This window comes from Eschrichtius robustus, chromosome 13, assembly GCF_028021215.1.
Source record: "Eschrichtius robustus isolate mEscRob2 chromosome 13, mEscRob2.pri, whole genome shotgun sequence".
Lineage (NCBI taxonomy): Eukaryota > Metazoa > Chordata > Mammalia > Artiodactyla > Eschrichtiidae > Eschrichtius > Eschrichtius robustus.
In genome coordinates this window covers 74416010-74435466 of record NC_090836.1, presented here as the reverse complement: position 1 = coordinate 74435466, position 19457 = coordinate 74416010, and the positions used below count along the sequence as shown (strand labels likewise).

At 36.4% G+C, this 19457-nt stretch overlaps 2 protein-coding genes across 8 annotated transcripts in view; one reads left to right on the top strand and one right to left on the bottom strand.

Moving 5' to 3' along the window:
- CEP290 (centrosomal protein 290) overlaps positions 1-7150 on the top strand; it is a 94632-nt gene extending 87482 nt beyond the window's left edge. For all 6 annotated transcript variants that reach the window (XM_068561771.1, XM_068561770.1, XM_068561774.1 and 3 more), the window contains exons 49-53: positions 806-947; positions 2087-2160; positions 2733-2827; positions 5698-5777; positions 6752-7150. In XM_068561771.1, coding sequence (XP_068417872.1) covers positions 806-947; positions 2087-2160; positions 2733-2827; positions 5698-5777; positions 6752-6985 — 625 coding nt within the window. In that variant the 3' untranslated portion in view covers positions 6986-7150. The remainder of the gene's footprint in view (positions 1-805; positions 948-2086; positions 2161-2732; positions 2828-5697; positions 5778-6751) is intronic.
- Positions 7151-7156: 6 nt separating this feature from the next.
- On the bottom strand, positions 7157-19198 carry RLIG1 (RNA 5'-phosphate and 3'-OH ligase 1). Of its 2 annotated transcripts, none has more exons than XM_068561776.1 (7): positions 18943-19198; positions 15887-16004; positions 13176-13271; positions 12279-12395; positions 10468-10665; positions 9227-9396; positions 7157-7939 (listed from the first exon to the last, which is right to left on the bottom strand). In XM_068561776.1, exons 1-7 carry the CDS (start codon positions 19030-19032, stop codon positions 7751-7753), a joined length of 978 nt encoding a protein of 325 aa, XP_068417877.1. In that variant the 5' UTR covers positions 19033-19198; the 3' UTR covers positions 7157-7750. The 2 variants fall into 2 exon arrangements, with proteins under 2 accessions (XP_068417877.1, XP_068417878.1); XM_068561777.1 differs by lacking the exon at positions 7157-7939 and adding an exon at positions 7995-8191.
- Between the last annotated feature and the right edge of the window lie 259 nt (positions 19199-19457).

Here is a 19457-nt window from a genome sequence, read left to right as displayed (position 1 = left end):
GGCTCTTTGATAATAATTATATTATTTTGTTGTAATACTGAGATAATAATTTTCCTTCCTTATCCTGTCCGTACCTGATTTTGTTGCCAAAGTGTTCCTTCTTTTCTTCTCTCTGGAAAAATATGAATGTTATAAGCATTGTCTCCTTTAAGGTGGTATGATGGGTTTGTAAAACCATTTTGGCTCAGTGTTTTAGAAGTTTCTTTTGAAGTCTGGATTTTTTTTTTTGAACTATTGATAATTTCTTGAAAATTTACAAATCTATTTAGATTTTTACAAGCTTCATCCCTCCCGCATCTTATGCCAGTTTTCTTACCCCTGCTTTTACACATTCTTTTCCCTCTCCCAGCAGTGTTTTGGTTTTGCTCTACCTGGATACCTCCTACGTGTGTGTGTGTGTGTGCGCGTGTGTGTGTATTAAATGCTTTAGTTTATCTCTAAGTATTTTCCTAAGAATATTCAATAATACAGAATTTGATATTCTTATTAATTTAATTTCTATTTCTTCGTTTTGTGATTGAAAAAGGTATTGATTTTAATCTTTGACAGTGGTAAAATTCAGGCTCCATCCTTGTTATAACTTTGGGAAACATCTAAATCCTCTATTTAATTGGCCTGTTAGTTAGGGGTACTTATCCCTTGCTGTTACCTAATGCTAAGTAAATATGTAGGAAAAGATTTGACTAGAAGAAACAGTGTAATAAGATGTTCTTTATTTTTAGTGCAGTAACTTGAACTGGCTTTTAAATCAATGAGAGAAATTATTTTCCACGTCTACACCATTTTTTTTCCTTTATACTTTTAGAATGTATGAAACCAAGTTGAAAGAATTGGAAACTGATATTGCCAAAAAAACTAAAAGCCTTACTGATCTTAAACAGCTTGTAAGACAAGCAACAGAGAGGGAACAAAAAGTTAAGAAATACACGGAAGAACTTGAGCAACAGGCAAGTAATGTCATTTTTCTTTATGTGATAAAATAATGCATCATATTTCAAACCACCCCTTGGCATTGTCTTATGTAGGTAAAAATGAACTCTGGACTAATTCCTCTCCTACAAGGACCATCTAAGTGAATGGCCCCACCATTCACCTATTTAAGTCAAAAACCTTGGATCATAGACTCCTTTCTTTTCACTCATACCCCGCGTCTTTTTCATTAAATCCTGTCAGCTCTATTTCAGACGTATCCCAAATCTGATGATGTCTCAGCACCTCCAACACTGCCAGTCTAGTCTAAGCTATTCTCTCACACCTGAATAGCAGTAATTTCCTAACTGGTCTCCCTGCTTCTGCTCTTGCCTTGTTTCACCTTCTCCCTATCCCTGACCTATTTTCCACATAGTTGCCAAGTAATCCTTTTAAAGGTATAAAGCAAATCATAGCAGTCCCATCCTTAGAATCTTCCAGTGGTTCCCATTACCGCAGAACAAAATCCTAAGTTCTTTTCATGGCCTGCAAAGACCTACATGGTATGGCATCTGGTTTCCTCTCTAGCCTCACCTTTACTTTCTCCAGCACTCATAGTGCTCTAGCCATGCTGACATTCTTTCAATCCTTGGGACAAACCAAACTCATTCAAGCTTCTGGGCCTTGCTTTTGTTTCCCTTGATTTAGAATACTGTTTACCCAAATATTCTCATAGCTCACTCCCGCACTTCATGTCTCTGCTTAAATGCAAGCTCCTCAGACCCTCCCAAACCTATACTACTTTCCATCACTCTGTCCTCTTACCCTAGGTTATTTTTCTTAATAGCCCTTCCCACCATCTTGAAGTGTTATCCAGTCACATCACATGCTCACTGTTTGTCTTCCCCCACTAAAAATGTAAGGACCACAGGATCATGCAGGAAGGGATTTTGCTTATTTTTTTCACTGCTGTATCCAGTGTGCCTAGGACAATGCCTGGCATGCAGTAGTTCCTCAATAAGTAATTGTTGAATGAATAGTGGATAGATCACCATAGATGTGCAATGTGAACTTTTGAAAACTCAACTTTTAAAATTATGCTTCATTGAAAGTATCTTTATAAAACCTCGTATTTCCATGTCAAACTTTGTCTTCTAACTTTTCATTGTGCCCAAAGATTGAGATTCTCAAACATGTTCCTGAAGGTGATGAAACAGAGCAAGGCCTTCAATGGGAGCTTCAAGTTCTTAGGTATATTATTTGTTCATATGACTCTTTTTTAAAAATTATTTTTTAATATAACCACGTTTGCTATATCTAGAGAGTTAAGATTTTTCAACCTTGCTGCCTAATAGGTTTTTCAGCCTCATTTCATCCTTCTAATGCCAATCACTCTTTTATATAATGGATGCTAAAAAAAAGGGTAAACCAGATCTTAATGTAGGTGTCAAGTTTGTAATTTAAACTTTCTTAATAGCATAGAATATATTAAACCTTAGCTTCCAAAGGCAAATGTTAATAGAAATGAGGAAAAAAAATCTTCCAAGGCTCTGTGTAGCGTACTTTTGTGAGGCTCCTCCCTGCAAGAGAAAAACTACTCTTGAAAATGACATCAGGTCAGATTTTAAGAACATGAAGGATTTTGATTCTCTGATCCCTGAGAATGGTAGCATTGCAGCAGGAAGAGTAAACGGACAAATGTTTACCTTTATAAATATCAGCAAGTTCTAAGCACTGGACGTCACACAATTAAAGAAATGCTCATGTATTTTGTGGAGCAGTGTCTGTCTGTCTTTTTCTAACACATGATCATTGTGTTCTAGATTAGCTAATAGTCAGCTGGAAAAAGAAAAAGAAGAATTAATCCATCAGATAGAAGTTAACAAAGACCAGAATGGACCTGAAAGCACCATACCCGGTAGTATATTTTTTAACACACTCATAGCATGTTAGATAACCCAAGTTTTTGAATTAGGGTTTGCCTTTCTTGTTTGTTCACAGATTTCTGATAACTGTCTTCCTTTTATAAAATCAAATCCTTGATTTAAGTTTTTAAAGCTGTCTCCGTCTTCCATGAAACAGTATTCCCATTGAGCCCTTTGAGTTGTCTGTAATATTGAGTAGCAAGTATTCAAGTGTCTTTCTCCTTGTATTCCATCTGGATGTTACGGATTTAACCATGATACAATGCTAAGTAATAAATATTAGGTCTGTTGCTTCCAGTTTCTCAGTATAGGCCCTTTTAAGCCCTTTGAACATTTTCTTCTAAATGTTACTTTCATCTTGTTATTAACTTAAAAACTACATGTGTATAAGTAAACATTGCCTATATCCTTTTTTTCCTTTTACAAAGTAAAAAAGTCTATCCTTCTACCCCCTTCCATTTGCATTCCGAAGTGATTACTAATCATTCCGCTGTTCCTGTGTGCATAGGTATGCACATATACACATATGTATGTAACGTATATATGTATATGTGTGGACACACATACAGTGAATAGTTGATCCTCATTATTTGCAGTTTCTGTATTTGCATATTCACCTACTCAGTAAAATTTACTTGTAACCCCAAATCAGTACTGTGTGGTACTTTTGCAGACATACACACAGAGCAGTGAAAAATTTAAGTTCTATGATCCACACTTTCCCAGATGAGATTCAGCAAGGTGATGCTCTGCATTGTTTCAGCTCTCATACAAGGATGACCAGAGGAGGAGACAACAGGGGGCACTGCTGCACAGGGCAGGAACCTCTGGTTCCGGGACCAGCCGGACTGGGTTTAAATTTCAGCTCTGATGCCTGTTATTGGGGCAGCCTCAGGAGTCACTTGATACTTCTGAACCTTGTTCTCTCTTGTAAAACAAAGAAAACAGAACCTACCAAGATGAGTTGTTTCCAGGATTTAAGATTATGAAATCTATGTGAGATGTATGTGTATGTAGGTTTATTTTCCCTAAGAGCAGTGGTTCAGTATTCACTAATTCATTGTTCATGTTGACTTTATAGAACATAACTACTGCGAATAATAAGAATCGATTGTTTGTATGCATATTGTATTTGATAGCTTTTATGAAAATGCCAAATTCTGTTCCAAAGGGTTATACTAATTTATATCTGAACAGTTTTTGACTATTTCACATAGCTTTTCAATATCCTACCAAGTAGTCTTGTTGCTACTTTGTATTAAAGCTGTCATGTATGAGTCGTACCAGACACTGTGCTAAATGCTTTACAAGCGTTTTATAATTTAATTCTTATAGCCCTGAATTTTGAGTACCTCTGTCTCCATTCTACCTGTGTTAAACAGATTCAAAGCAGCTAGGAAGGGGCAGAGGCAGGATGAAGCCTAAATCTGTGAAACTCCAAAGCCTCTTGCCATTCCCTGCTATTGACCAGTAGACTGCCTCCTCTCTTGGTGACTAGAAGTACATAGGTAAACCTCTCTTGACAACATCTCTTCCAGCAGCCAGCTTGGTGTACTAAACCAGACACAGCACCAAAGAGCGGTTAATGCTGTTGATGTTAGGCAAGTTCTCTTTCTAAACCTCAGTTTCCTGAGAGGGAATTTCTGAACCCTCATTTCCTCATCTCCTATTTAAAAATGAGGATCAAAGATTGTTAAGGCTCAAAATCCTACCAAAACTGTTTTGGAAATTTTAAAGCACTATTTAAGTATACGTGATCATTAAGCTAACTTTTGGAAAGTGCTATACATAATAATCACTTTTACTGCATAATTTAATTACCAATCTGTGTAATATATAGCATCCCACTGATTAAGACAACTCAATATAGCATTCCAGTGATCAAGAATCAACTCTGTAAAAATCATTAGTACTTTCTGCAGTGGGAAGCTTTGAAAAGTACGAGGAAAATATCTGTCTCCAACTTACAGTAATTGGAGGACCATTCCAAGGTCACCTTAATAGAATGCTTCCTGTCCCATCCATGAAAATGTATTTGCTGACCATTATTTTCTCAAAATTCAGCATTATTTTAAAAATTTTACCCCTCAGTGGCTGTAAAATATGACCATATGACACATTATATGCAGTTTAAAGAAAGTATGTTTCTAGCAAAGATGGCAATTAAAGCAAAAATCCTATTGCCCATTGATTCTCATTATAAAATTAGAGATATGTTAACTCTGGGAGAAATCAATAAATTAAACTAAAGCCCTTGTGCTTTTTCTGTTTTCCTACCAAAATATCAGGACTTGTTCATCTTTGTGTTATGCATCCTGCCCAGAACATTTTTCACATAGTATTGGGTTGGCCAAAAAGTTCATTCAGGTTTTTCTATAACATCTTATGGAAAAACCCAAACGAACTTTTTGGCCAACGCAATAATTACAGTAAATACGCACTGAAGTACATGGAATAGTCAAAGCTGTTGGGTAACAGGAGCATTTGGCCACCTTACGGTTGTAGCCCCTTCCCTAACAGTCTACTTATTCTAATGTTGTACTAGTAGCACCTAACAAATTTTCTTGGTTCTAGAATTTTTCTCTGAAAATAATGGTTTCTTCCATGTAAAGAATGAACCTGGATCGATACTTCTAACACCTAACATATGCCTCTTCTCTTTGTCTGCTTATGGAATTATAATATCTGATACAGAGGTTAGCATACAGAATTCACAGCCTGAAAAATGTTTCAACCATAAAAGACAACATTTTCCAGGCTCTAGTTTCATAAGTTTCCTCCTTATCCTCTAAAATAAATCCTTTATCTTGAACTTATTCAGAGTGGGAAAAGCTTAGTCTAATTTTCACTTTTTTGGAGGCAGATCCTGATCAACTAAAGGAAAAGGTCAAAGATCTAGAGAGACAGCTCAAAACCTCAGATCTAGAAAAGCAGCATTTGAAGGTAACTATTTTATAAATGTTTTGTGAAAACAAACAGCTGTTGAAAACTGTTTTTATGATCACCGAGTTTTAAGTATGTATCCTAAATATTCCTGGGATCACATTTTATACTTACATTTAACCTTGATATTACAAAGTTGATTATATTCATCTGACTGTATTAAAAAATATTTATTAAAACAGAACTATCAAAAAATTGAGACAAATAGGATTAAAGAGTAAATTATTTTTAATTGTCACAAATATAGCTCATTATTTTAATATTTTCCTAAGTTTTGGGTCACATTGGGAACAGTGTCTTTTATTTCCTTTTGAAATTCTTTTCAGGAATAGTTCCCTTAAAGAAAGATATTTGATATGCTTTATCTCTTTAAGAATCTGTAAACAGAACAAAAAAGCATAAATATGAAAATTCACTAGTGATCACTGGCTATTCTACATGGTCATTAAAGCTCAAATTGTTTCTTTACCAGATGCATAACTTTTAGCCAGGCAGAAGCCCAACAGTTTACCTGATCATAAATATATTTATAACAAGTGACCATTATTCATTGAAAATTAGATATTTGTAAAGAAAATACAAGTAAAGCCTAACCAAAGAATCTTAACCAAAATAACTTCCATGTTGTGAATAGCCAAGTTTTTTGATTGCCTCACTGAGACTATCTTAATATTATTTTGGAGAAAGATTAAATCCCCTCTGATTTAAGAGCTGATAAATTTTAGTCCAAGACCAGGACATAACTTACTTAGAGAACAAATAATTTGACAGTTAACAAGTTAGTTACTTACACTGTACAATGAAACCTTATTAATAAAATCTTAAGAAAATAATTCTGCCGTATAAGTATATTTGACTATTCAGGTTACTTTGGCTTTCATGTTTGTTTGTAATTAAATCTCTTTAGTTCACACCTAAAGAAAGAATGTATTTTTTCCTATATATACCTTTTAAAGATAATATGTTCTTATTAGGAGGAAATAAAAAAGCTGAAAAAAGAACTGGAAAATTTTGATCCTTCATTTTTTGAAGAAATCGAAGACCTGAAGTATAATTACAAAGAAGAAGTGAAAAAAAATATTCTCTTAGAAGAGAAGTTAAAAAAGCTCTCTGAACAATTTGGAGTTGAATTAACTAGTCCTGTTGCTGCTTCTGAACAGTTTGAAGATGAAGAGGAGGAAAATCCTGTTAATTTCCCTATATACTAAGGGCCACCTCTAACTATAGTTTTATTTAACTGTTTATTAACTTTATAAGTTAAAATTCCATCTGGAAATCAGGCAAGTCTCTGACCTACATGATTTCCTTCCCAATACCTTGTACCTTTACCTAAACTGGAATTTTTAGTAAATAAAATTATATGAAAATTTCAACATATTAGAAAAGTGTATTTTTGAAGACTTTTAGGATAAGTTATATCTGTCAAATAGGCAATGAGCTATGGTGAATTCCTATACATTCATAATGTTTTAAGTTTCTTAAACATTTAAAACTGGGGTTTTATATATACTTACATATTCTCAAATTATATATGTGTGTGTGTGTGTGTGTGTATATATATAGATAAAAATACATTATGAAGTTGAGCCATAAGTTTTCTTAAATGTCTAGCAATATTAAATTCAGCTTAAAAACTATTTAATTTTTAAAGTAAATGGTCCAGAATTGTTGGTTTGTCTTTTATGCTACCACCCATGTATAATGGACTGAATCCAACCTTTGTACAAGCTGGGCAGCTTATTATTATATTTTAAATTCCAGAGGTTAAAACTCACTTGCTGTTTCTCAATAAAATTTTGAATAGATATTTGCAGGTGGGAAATTCATTTCTTCAAATGCTAGAAGACATGTTGCTATATTAGACACTGAACAATAAATAGAAACTCTGAGATATTTTTACCTTCTAAACATGGCAGAGTATTCAATATTGAAATATAGTAACAAAGAAGCTGGTTTTTAATTGCATTTCCAGTTTATACATTGAGTATTATATCTTTGAGCCTACCAAATTTCTGATTATCTATTTTTGAAAAGTGATTAAATAAACACTTAGCATCAAAGGCATACACATAATTGTTCAGATTCATGTTGATAATAACTGGTTTTGAATTCATATAAGTATCTGGGATTGGCCAGCATAAACCAAGATGATGGCGATGGACCTGAAAAGAAAAAAAAAAGGGTATTAGCTTTTAGCCTGTATTATCTTCATTCACTTACAAATCTTTTGAGTGCCTACTATCTCCCAGGCACTATTTAAGGCTCCATGTCATCTTACCCTTTTTTTTTTTTTTTTTCATAGCTGTTCTCCTCCTGACATATTACATATTTACTTGCTTATTGTCTATCTTCCCCATTAGAATGTAAGCTTCATGAAGGCAGAGACATTGTTTTGTTGACTCTATTTCCAGCACCTGGAAACACGCCAGGAACATAATCAGGGGCTCCATAAAAATGTAATGAATAATAGAGTCTGTTGCTGAGTGCAGAAGTTAGCCAATTGAAAAATGTGGGCGGAAGGCATTCTAACCAAAAGAAATATCATGTGATAGAATTGTGTTTTTGCTCTGGTTGCGTTTGGTTAAGAACATATACAGTGTGGGTGTTTGGGAGATGGGGGTAAAGAGTTCTGGAAATTTTAGCAGGGGCCAGATCGTGAAAAATCTTAATGTCACTGAACACTTTTAAGCAGGGAAGTAGTATTCTCATTCATTTGTGAAGCATGGACAGGACAGGGAAAGACTGAAAGATAACGCTGAGGAGGGTGATAAAATAATTCAAGCATGAATCTTGTTTTAAATTAAAATCAACAGCCAATTGGTAAGAAGTACACAGATGCAATAGATGAGAATCTTTTAGAACTGATAATTGGATGTATGAAGTGATGGAGAGAGGGGTTAAAAATGATGTCTAAGTTTTTGGCTTCAGTGAATTGTTTGGAGTTGGGGTTGGTCCAAACTGGACTAGGGTCCAGTTTTCAACATTTGAGAACCTATGTGAAATCAAACAGACAAGTCCAGGAGACAGAAAGGGCGCAAAGTGTAAAAGAATTCATTCTGTATAAACTGTCACCTTGGCACTCTTTTAACTCAACAAATTCTATAATCAGGTACCTTTGAGAAATGCTGCGTTAAACTAAGTTATTAGTACAGATGTCTCAGAGAACACTAATGTTCAACATGAATTTCCAAGAAGGCAATACATAGTATGCAGGGTTTTCCGGACATTTTTATCACTCTAATTCTGAAGCACATCTAGAAGAACCAACGCCCCACAGAATAAATACATATTGGGAAACACAACTTTATCATATAAAGATGGTGGCATGTGAGATGAAGAAATTAAATTACTACATATCAGAATTACTGCAATTTGTAGAGCATTTTAGTGCCACTTCTACTTTAAGAAGATAAAATGACATAATCCCACAAATTATTTTCTGCCATTACCTTGATTAAACAGCCATCACTGCAGTGCCACACTATTCCTTCAATTTTACCCTCTCTGCAACCTTCAAACCAGGACAACAGATCATTGTGCTTCAAAGTAGGTAGATTTCTTATTTGAAATGCTCCATGTGGTATAAGAAGATGTAATGGATGCTTCTTGCTTCCTAACCCTAAAATTGTAAAACTCTGCCATTAGCCATACAGAAGTTTCAAAAAGAATGAGGAAATTTCTCCCTCCAAATTAAAAACAGCCTCTAAAACATTGAGGAATAAATTTACCAAAAAGTTTGATTCCTTGAAGAGAGACAAGTGCCCTCACTCGAGAGTCGGCACCTTATGCCATTAAATCTAAATTCCACCTTCGTGTGCTCTATACCAGGAATTGGCAAACTATGACCTTCAACCAAACCCAGCCAGGCGCCTGTTTTTGTAAATTGTTTCAATGGAACACAGCCAACCCATTCATTTAAGTACTCTCTATGGCCTGTTTCAGAGATATGGCCCAAAAAGCCTAAATATTTACTATCTAGCTTTTATAGGAAAGTCCACCAACTGCTGCTGTATGTACACCATCAGCCACATTCAACTATCATTCAGTATTTACCAAACAGCCACGCTGTATCTGATAACTTGTATAATTACTGTCTTAGATTCTTTTCACCTGCCAATCAGTCTACTTCTGATCTCTATATAGGATTTTGCTATTCCAGCTTTAATGACCTTGGGTCTGTGTTCATCCCTTAACAATACTCCATAGTGCCCTCAGGACTTGTACTCAAACCATCATGGTATATATTCGAATGCTTGATATGCTATTCATTGCTAATTATTTTATTTACTTTACTCCTAGCTGTTAATTAATGCTAAACTAATTACCTAGCCATGAAAAGCAACCTAAGTGCCCATCAACAGATGAATGGATAAAGATATGGGGTGTGTGTACACACACACACACACACACACACACACCTACACAGAAAATGGAATATTACTCAGCCATAAATAAAGAATGAAATCCTGCCAATTGCGACAACATGGATAGACCTAAAGGATATTATGCTAAATGAGAGAAGAAAAAGACAAATACTGTATGATTTCACTTATATATGGAATCTAAAAACCAAAACAAATAACCCAAGTTTATTAGTCATTTCTTTAGTGTGTATTTTTTTTCAGTTGAACCTAGGAAGTTTTCTTTAAAAATGACTACTGTAACTAAGCAAGAAAAAGGATTTACTCACCATATGGGTTTCCATTAATATTGGTTCCTATAAGCTCCAGTGTTTGTTCTAAGAGATCTGAGAGTGGCACTGCACTAATTTCCAAAAGACCAGGATCATCAGAATGATGCCTCAGTACCAGGGCGATTTCAAATTCATAATTTACTACAGAGGAATGCCAGCAATACTGTTTGTTGTTTTTCTCCACTGGTACCCAACCTATCATTTAAAGAAGGAAGTGTTTTTTATTGCACTGTTTTTCTTTGGATTAAGACCTAAAGTAACTTTAATTTTTGTTGCAAATTTTCTGTATTTTCTGGATGTTCTATCACACACAGGTATCACTTTTAACATCAGTGGAAATGTTAGCAGTTTTACTACTTTGTAAATTATAATCTTTTTTTTTAATCATAAGGTCTCATTCTTGATTCTGCTGAGGAATTAACCTGTTTGATTATTCACTTCAGAGCACCCAGCATTCTTTTAATAGAAAATTCACATTTTCAATAAGAACTGAGCACCATTCTAAGACACAGCACTAAAATTTTTTTTTAAATTAAGTTTTCTCTCTACCTTCTCTCCAGTTTCAGGGACAATAGACAGATGCAAGTGTTCCGCAATTTACTGTATTGTTCCAGTATTTATTGAACAATTTATTGATTGTTACTGCTATTCCCTTCCTAACTACTGATGCCAGATTAGGCTTCTTTGTTGTGGAGAATTCCTTACCAAAAAAAAAAAAAAAAAAAAAAAAGAAGACAAACTAGGGCATAAACACTATTATGACCATCACATCTTTGGCATTCATTATTCGCCCAGATGACTGTAATAACCTCTTTGCTGATCTACTATCTCTAATTCCCCACCCCTTGTAATTCTATTTCAAGAATTTAAATTTAGTTCTGCTGTAGCTCTGCTTAATAATCATCTTCAGGATAAATTTCAAACTTCTTCAGATGGAATATAAACCCCTTTAAGATCTGAGCCCATTCCACATTGCCAGCCTCCACTTTTATAGCTTCAAGTGTCATACACTCTAAACATTCCAGTCACAGTAAGGTGTTATTTAAAATTTCTCAAAGACTCCATGATCTCTCCCCTTTGTGGGAGTTTGCCTAAGCTGACCTTCTCCCTTCCCTTGCCAACTAACTTCCTGGTTCTTAAGCTTCAGTTTCAATGTCCACTCTCCTTAGACGCCTCCTCTAACCACCACAGGTTGAACTAGGAGTTCTTCCTCTTTTCTCCAACTGTACCCTGTGTATTATTTCCTTTTAGTTCTTAAATCATACTATTATTGGTAGATTTTTCCTGTTGTCTAAAAGATCATCGAGGATAAAGGTTCTGATCCTCCTCACTTCTGTATTACTAGAATCAAAGAGTACTTTGCACATTACAGGTTCTTTTAATCTGGAGTTATCCTTCTACTCAGCGCACTTTTGCAAAATTTTCCCATCTCCAGAAAAACTACTGTGAGACACCTATTTTCACTTCCCTTTGAGACAGTCTTCTAGGATCTTTGCAAAAAATATATACATATTGTTATCCCCAGTCTAAAAAGTAAAAGGCTTAATATCCCATTTCAGATTAGAACATACCATCATCCTGACAACACTTCAAGGCTATTCCCACACTCAATGCTTTATTAATCTTCACAGACTACAGGTAGTAAACGGTCCACCTGAGAAAAGATTCTAAACTTGAGAGGACGTTCTTGATATGAAACATCTTTAGTATCGTTAAATTAGACTTAGAAAATTCTTGCTATACAGATAAATACCATGAAGTACCATGTTAAAATTAAGTTCTGTAATTTCCAATTGAATGTATAATACCAGGAATGTGTCCATTTTCATCAGGCATTGGATTCCCATTTAATTGTTCTATTTCCTTCGCTGGTATCCAGCACTCTGGAACAGGTTTGAAGTCCTCCTCAACATTCCAAAAAAATTCTAAAAGAGTTAAATAATCTTATGTGTGGCGATACTTTAAAAAAAAATATATAACACTGAACAAATTCAAAGTGGGAACAGCTAATGAACCCCATAATGTCAGGTACCATATAATTAGTCTCCATTCATTACCACCACAATGTGACTACTTCTCAGGGTTAAGGTACTAACACTTTAAATTTTCAATTTTGAACCCACCACTATCTGTAACAGTAGTAACAGTCTAACTAAAGCAACCAATGTTCCAGCATGTGTGATTTATGGTAAATTTTTAATGCACTATGAATATAAATATATAAAGATTATGTGTATGAATGAGTGGATATATAACAATAAATGTATATATCTACTTATATAATATTTAGAGGCATCTACTGTAATAATTAAAAATATTAATAATCCTTTGAGATTTGTGCCTGATTTATAAAATTACCCATTTGTCTCTTAGGTAGACAAAACCAAAATGTGTCACTCATTTTATATATATATATATGTGTGTATATATATATATATACACACACAATAATTTGTATGTTTTAATAAAACGGACATGCTACAATGAAGAGTCACAGAAGTGTTAGGAAAATATTTTGAAATATTTTTCAAGAATATGCTTTTACATATAAAGATATTCAATTATAATTTTTTCTTTTCCCAAAGTGCTTAAATTGTAAAGAAGGATATAATATATAGAACACCATAGCAAGAAATAAGCCAAAAATTTCAACTTAAATCATGAAAAGCTTTAAAAAACAAAAAGAAAAAAAAGGACCCACTAACCTTTTGAGTTTTGTTTTGAATGTAGAAAATTTTTAAACCTTTTCTCTGCTAGTTTGTTAGGTTTTCTATCTAGCCGAGCCCAAAGGTATGGCTGACCTAAAAAAATAATGAAAGGAAAAAAAATTTTTAAGACGCAAACAATAAAATTTATCTTGAAAGACATTTCCGTATAAAATTTTTCAATAAACAGTAGGAGTCATCTCCTCTAAGAGAAGCAACCCGGAAGACAAAGGGAAATATGCAGTATAACAGACATCCTACCTAACAGTACCTGATGTATAAGACTTAAGTCTTTGGTTAAAGAGTGATGGGGATGAGATAAAAAGCAAATGTGATTCCTTCATAAGGACATTCCACAGCCATATTTTATTAGAAACTAGCAATTGTGAGAAACCAAAGCTACCTCTATACTAAATGGAAACATAACCAGAAAATTGTATTCACACTTTCCCTGAAACCGAACTATGTGCTATGAGGGTTAATTCCCAAAAATGTGGAGTGAGGCTAAACTGTTTTGCATGGCTCTGACCCCTGGGGTCAAGGCACGGAACACTGATGAATAACAATGCTTTACAGTCAGGGATCTGAGAAGTTTCAGGGCGGGTGCCAGCATTCTTTATTGACAACAGTGAGGCTAATGAGTTGCACCTGGTCTCAGTGAGACTCCTAGAGGGCTGATGTCGAGGCTGGTTACTTAGCAGAAAGGTGCCTTCATGACCAGCAAAATATAAAAATCCCCAGCTGAGACTCCATTTCAGATTCCCGGTTTCTGAGGTGTTCCCTGCCTATATCAGTGGTGGTCCCTGCTTTAAGAAAGTGTGTCCTGCCTGGATTTGTCAGGAAGGTGGGGGAGGAGTCGGGGCAGGGGACCATAGAAGCTTTCACCTGGTCTCACCAGACCCTTTGCTGTGAGAGAGTCTTTGGTTGTGATGCGCATCCTTTTAATGCCTTTGCTGCATTGCCTATCCTTTACCTGTAATAAACTGTGAATTTGCAAGCACTGTCACTCTGGGTTCTGTACGTTTTCTTTAGCAATCCAATCTTGTTTAACTGCCACCATTATACATGATTACACATATGATGCACACTGAAGTTTCTTAATATAAGTCTAAAAAAATCTTTTAGTTTCTTCAAATATATAAATCAGAGATTTATCTTAAAAATTATTGATTAAAGTTTGGTTTAGGCACTGTATATTACTCATTAGCTATACCAATACATAATATGAAGAACCAGATTAAAACTACATTGTCATTTCTGTTGAACGGACCTTTTGTTCTTTTCACAAGTAAACATAAAAGAATGCATTGCACTCACACCCATTAAGATGGCTACTATCAAAAAAAAAGAAAAAAACAAGTGTTGGTGAGGATATGGAGAAGCTGGAACCCTTCTGAAGTCCTGCTAGGAATGTAAATAGTGCAGTTGCTACAGAGAACAGTATGACAGTTCCTCAAAAAATTTTAAAAAGAATTAGTATATGATCCAGCAATTCCATCTTTTGATACATACCCCAAAGAATTGAAAGCAGGGACTCAGATATTTGTACACCATGTTCATAGCACCACTGTTCCCAAGAGCCAATAGATGGAAGCATCCCAAGTACACATTGATGGATGAATGGTATATACACACAATTATGTAGTATATACAAACTTGTGGTATATACATACAATGAAATATTATTCATCCTTTTATAAAGGAAGGAAATTCTGACATGTACTACAACATGGATGACTCTTGAGGACAATATGCTAAGTGAAATAAGCCAGCCACAAAAAGACAAATACTGTTAAGACTCCACTTATATGAGTTACCTAGAGTAGTCAAAAATCCTAGAGACAAAGTAGAATGGTGTCTGGAAGGTGGGGATGCTGAGTTGTTTAATGGGTATGAAGTTTCAGTTTTGCAAGATGGAAAGAGTTCTGGAGATGGCTGTGTTGACAGCAGCACAACGATGAGAACTGCACACACCACTGAACTGTACACTTAAAAATGGTTAACATGGTAAATCTTATGTCATATGCATTTTATCACAATTAAACATGAAAAAAGATGCACTTCAGAAGAGATTTCCTGATATAAAGAATGTGCCCAATATGCATTTAACTGTTCTATTTCTCTTGCTGGAATTGAGAGGTAATTTCACTATCCGGAAAAAAAAATCACAAAGATTATTTCTCTCTTTTCAATGCACTTTTTTCCCTTAACGTAGTTGACAACTTCTATTTGAGTTTAAAGTACATTAAAATGAAATAAATTAGAGACATTGCCAATAGTAGTAAAAACAATGGCATCAGCACTGGGATCAGTGGAATGAGAACAAGCTTTAGGGTCAGATAAACCCCATTACCAGTTGAGCCTTCATTAATTATATGGTCCCGAACAAATTATTTATGTTCTCTGAGCTTCAGTTTCCGTTTCTGTGAAATGGAGAGGCTTATTGTGCAAATTAGAGATAACACATATAAAGCATTTATCATACTGTCTGGCCCTTAATGGGTATTAAGTAAATATTAGTTATCTTTCCTTCTTCCCCCAAGAGAAAGATACAATGATATAATAAGTATAATATACCAACTGTGATTTTATTATTTTCCTATTATACTTAGGTTTCCAAGGGTTTATGAAGAGCAATGCCCCATTTCAGATATATATAGTTTAAGTGACTAAGAAAATTAAGTAATATTTGTAGTACAGTTTTATATTACCTTTGTAGGCAGTAACATAACAACATGTTCCATCCACTTTTTCTGTTGGAATCGCACTGTGTATATCTGCATCTAATGCCTTGTGACTTATAGTTTCAGTTGCCAAAACTTTAAATGGCTTAAAAAAGAGAAAGAGAAAACTGGTTTAAGATAAATAGCCTCTATGCCTTCGCACACACTCTTACCTGGAAGTTCTTAATTTCACTAGTTCTAAGGGATGATCACCAGTTTATCCTTCAAAATATTTCTCCTGTGATGTTCTTACAAATCACCCACTCCCCTTCTACGCTATCATAGCAATACATGTTTTTCCCCACAGATATGTAATCAGAGTCGACTTGAACAACACAGGTTTGAACTGCATGGGACCACTTATATGCAGATTTTTTTTTCAATAGTAAATACTGCAGTACTACACATTCAAGGTTGGTTGAATCCTGGATGCAGAACCCTGGTTATGGAGGAAACTCGAATATGAGGTCCAACCACAAGTTATACTCGGATTTTCCACTGCTGTAGGATCCAAGCCCCTAACCCGTGGCATTGCTCATGGGTCAACTGTATTCACGTTTCTTTATCCATCATAAGCTTGACACCAGGAACCATGTCCTATGCAGAGCTGCATCCCTAGCACAGGTGTTAAGTGTGTTCAGTCATTTACTTGACAATTATTTGCTAAATGCCTCCTATGGGTTAAGCATTGTTCTCAGCACTGGGACAGAGATGAACAAAAAAGGACCTGCCTTTGGTGGAAGGTTCATTTTAAGGAGGGAGATGACAACAGCAACAAAATGTATAGTACAATGTTAGCTATGATAAGTGCTGAGGAGAAAAACAAATGCGGACCCTTTCAGCTTTATCAGTAGTAAACTGTTTGCATATTTAACTTACGGTTTTTCTACTGTCAGGAAGACAAGCCAAAACAGTATCAAGAATGGAGGAAAAGACAGTTTCTAGGATCCTTATCAGCTTTTTATCTGTAATTTATTTTCATTTATGAGAAAGACTATGCCACTGTTTTATAGTCTAAATTATCTGAAGTAACACTCACCTTACATAATGTGAAAAAACACTGTACAATATAAACATACTGGTGTGATAGGCTTAAGACTAATAAATGAAGTACTGTTTCAGAGTCTGGCAAACAGGAAATTAGCCCCATTCGGGTACTGATTCAGTATTTTTAAGATAAAACTGAATGGTTAGGGATTTATCAGTAACTTACAACATTGGTATCAGAGGATATCAATTTAACCTGTGGCAGAAGGACCAAGGTTTGGCCCAATTGCTCTGTGTGTGTGTGTGTGTGTGTGTGTGTGTTTAAATTTATCAAAGATTCTAGGGAGGAGATGACTTTATGGAGTTCTTGATGAGTACAAATATCCCCTCCATAAGAATGAATTACCTACCACTCTATGCTACTGACATGTCCAAAGGACAGCATAAGATACCAAGGGGTTCGCAAAGTTCTCCTTCTCTGTCACTTAAGTCTTTAAACTCTGACTGGAAACAGAAGGCATGTGTGTATAAAAAGTAATAGCTAGTATCAATTGAGTGGTCCTCTACAATTTCTTGGTAGGGGAAATCGCTAGGATAAGTAAGCTGATGAAAGATTTCATAGAGAAGTTCTGATTCCAAATTTTTAAAATCCTGGAAGTGATCCAGGCAGAGTGCGTAGCCTGAGCATAGAGACAGGATTGTGCTTGGTATGTTCACAGGATGAAACAGACTTTGCTAGAACAGATATGTCACTGTAAGTAGGCACCTCTGTCACAAACACACATGGCATTTTTCACTGCACTGAGCTCAGGCACCTCACTGTGGGCCCAACAGGCACTTTAAGACTGGGCCTGATTAATGAGAATCCTTACTACTCCCCTCCCACCCGCAACATACAAAGTTGAGAATCACAGCTAGAGTGAACCACTATTCAGGATGACATTGTTTCGTATGAATTAAGTTTGTTAGGGCTTAAAAAATAAAAGCCTGACAACGACTGCTACAGACATTTAGTAGTAACTGTGGGGTTTTGACTAGGAAAGAATAATGATGATCATTCTCAGCGGCAAGAAAGAACAATTTAGTGCAATAAGGGCGTAAAATATTAATAACTATAATAGCGGTGGCAGTGAGATGTTATAAGGTAAAAAGCATCAAGGTAAATGGAAAACTGGCATGAAATGACACCAGGGTTTATCCAGTAGCCTGCCATGTGTCAGGTCCTAAAAACTGGGACTAGCAATAACACAGCAGTCTTGGCCTTAAAAGTCTTTTAGCCTGGGAGACAAGAAGGCCAGGGTGAACGAAGTTAATGGGAAGTGGAGGTGGAGTTAAATGCACATGCTGATTTTGTATGATGAGTTGAAGCACCCAACCGATAAGTGGTGATTTTGCTATCAAGGACTTTACTATATATTAAAGAGTTATCCTGATACAGGATCATTCACCAGTATTTATTAAGGGCCCTCTCTATGTGTAAAACACGTTGCTGCGAGAATAGAAAACCTTGAGATGGGAACACCAAAATTAGAATCAAGTAGTTAATTACTGGTAACAATACACGAGGTCTGATCTTTAGTGACCTATTTAGGTTAGTTGTCAACACTGTCATCGGTTCCCAGGTTTGGACAGGTGAACCAAGTCTTCTAAAATCTCCACTTGGACACCACACTCGTGAAAAGTAGGAAAGCTTGTTTTGCGGTGACTATACGACTACTTAAGGGATTTTCCTCAAAAGATGGTAACCTAAGAAGAAAGGAACATTATTTAAGATGCGGGTTTTCAATTTCCATGCGATGGCAAGTTTGAATCGCCAGATCAGAAAAATCCTCCCGCAGATTCCCTCCCTTGCATCTAAGAAGGTACAAGAACCTTGAGCTCAGGGCGTAGAAGACCCGTACCCTAGACCGCCCCAGCGAAACCTGCAAACCGCCCCCGCCCCCAGTCTGCAGGGCGGCTCCACCGCACCTGGGAACCCTCTCCGGGTTCAAACGCAGCCCGCGCCGCGGGGAGCAGCCCACCCGCGGCCGCCCCGCGGGCCCCGCGCTCCTCGGTACCTGATGCTCCCTTTTGGTGGAAGGCTCCTCTTTCACCTCCGTCACAAACACACAAGGCATTTTCCGCTGCACCGAGCCCAGGCGCCTCATGGTGGGTCCACAGGCAGTGCGAGTGGAAAGCGCGCTTACGAACAGCGCCGGGTCCGCGCCAGGACAACAGCCACAGCAGTCAGCCGCGTTACTCAAGCCACGCACATTCCGCGCGCTGGCCCAGCGGCCGCGCTCCCGAGTCCCCCGGCACCGAGGCGGGCCGGGACGCACGCCCGGAAGCGGCCTCCTGGCCGCGGAGCCTTCTGGGAGTTGTAGTGCGGAAGCCAAGGTACCTCCTTGTGTGCTGTCGCGAGCGTCCCTCAGGGTTGTGATGACCTTGAAAACACAAAGATCCGTTTCTGGTGTGTGTGTATTAGTAGCCGATGATATTTATGAAAGTTAAATGCTATCAAGTGATAAGTAATGAGTCATTTTAGGTGGCGATTTAACACCATTTTGATGAAACCGATTTGCCTGTTCCCTTT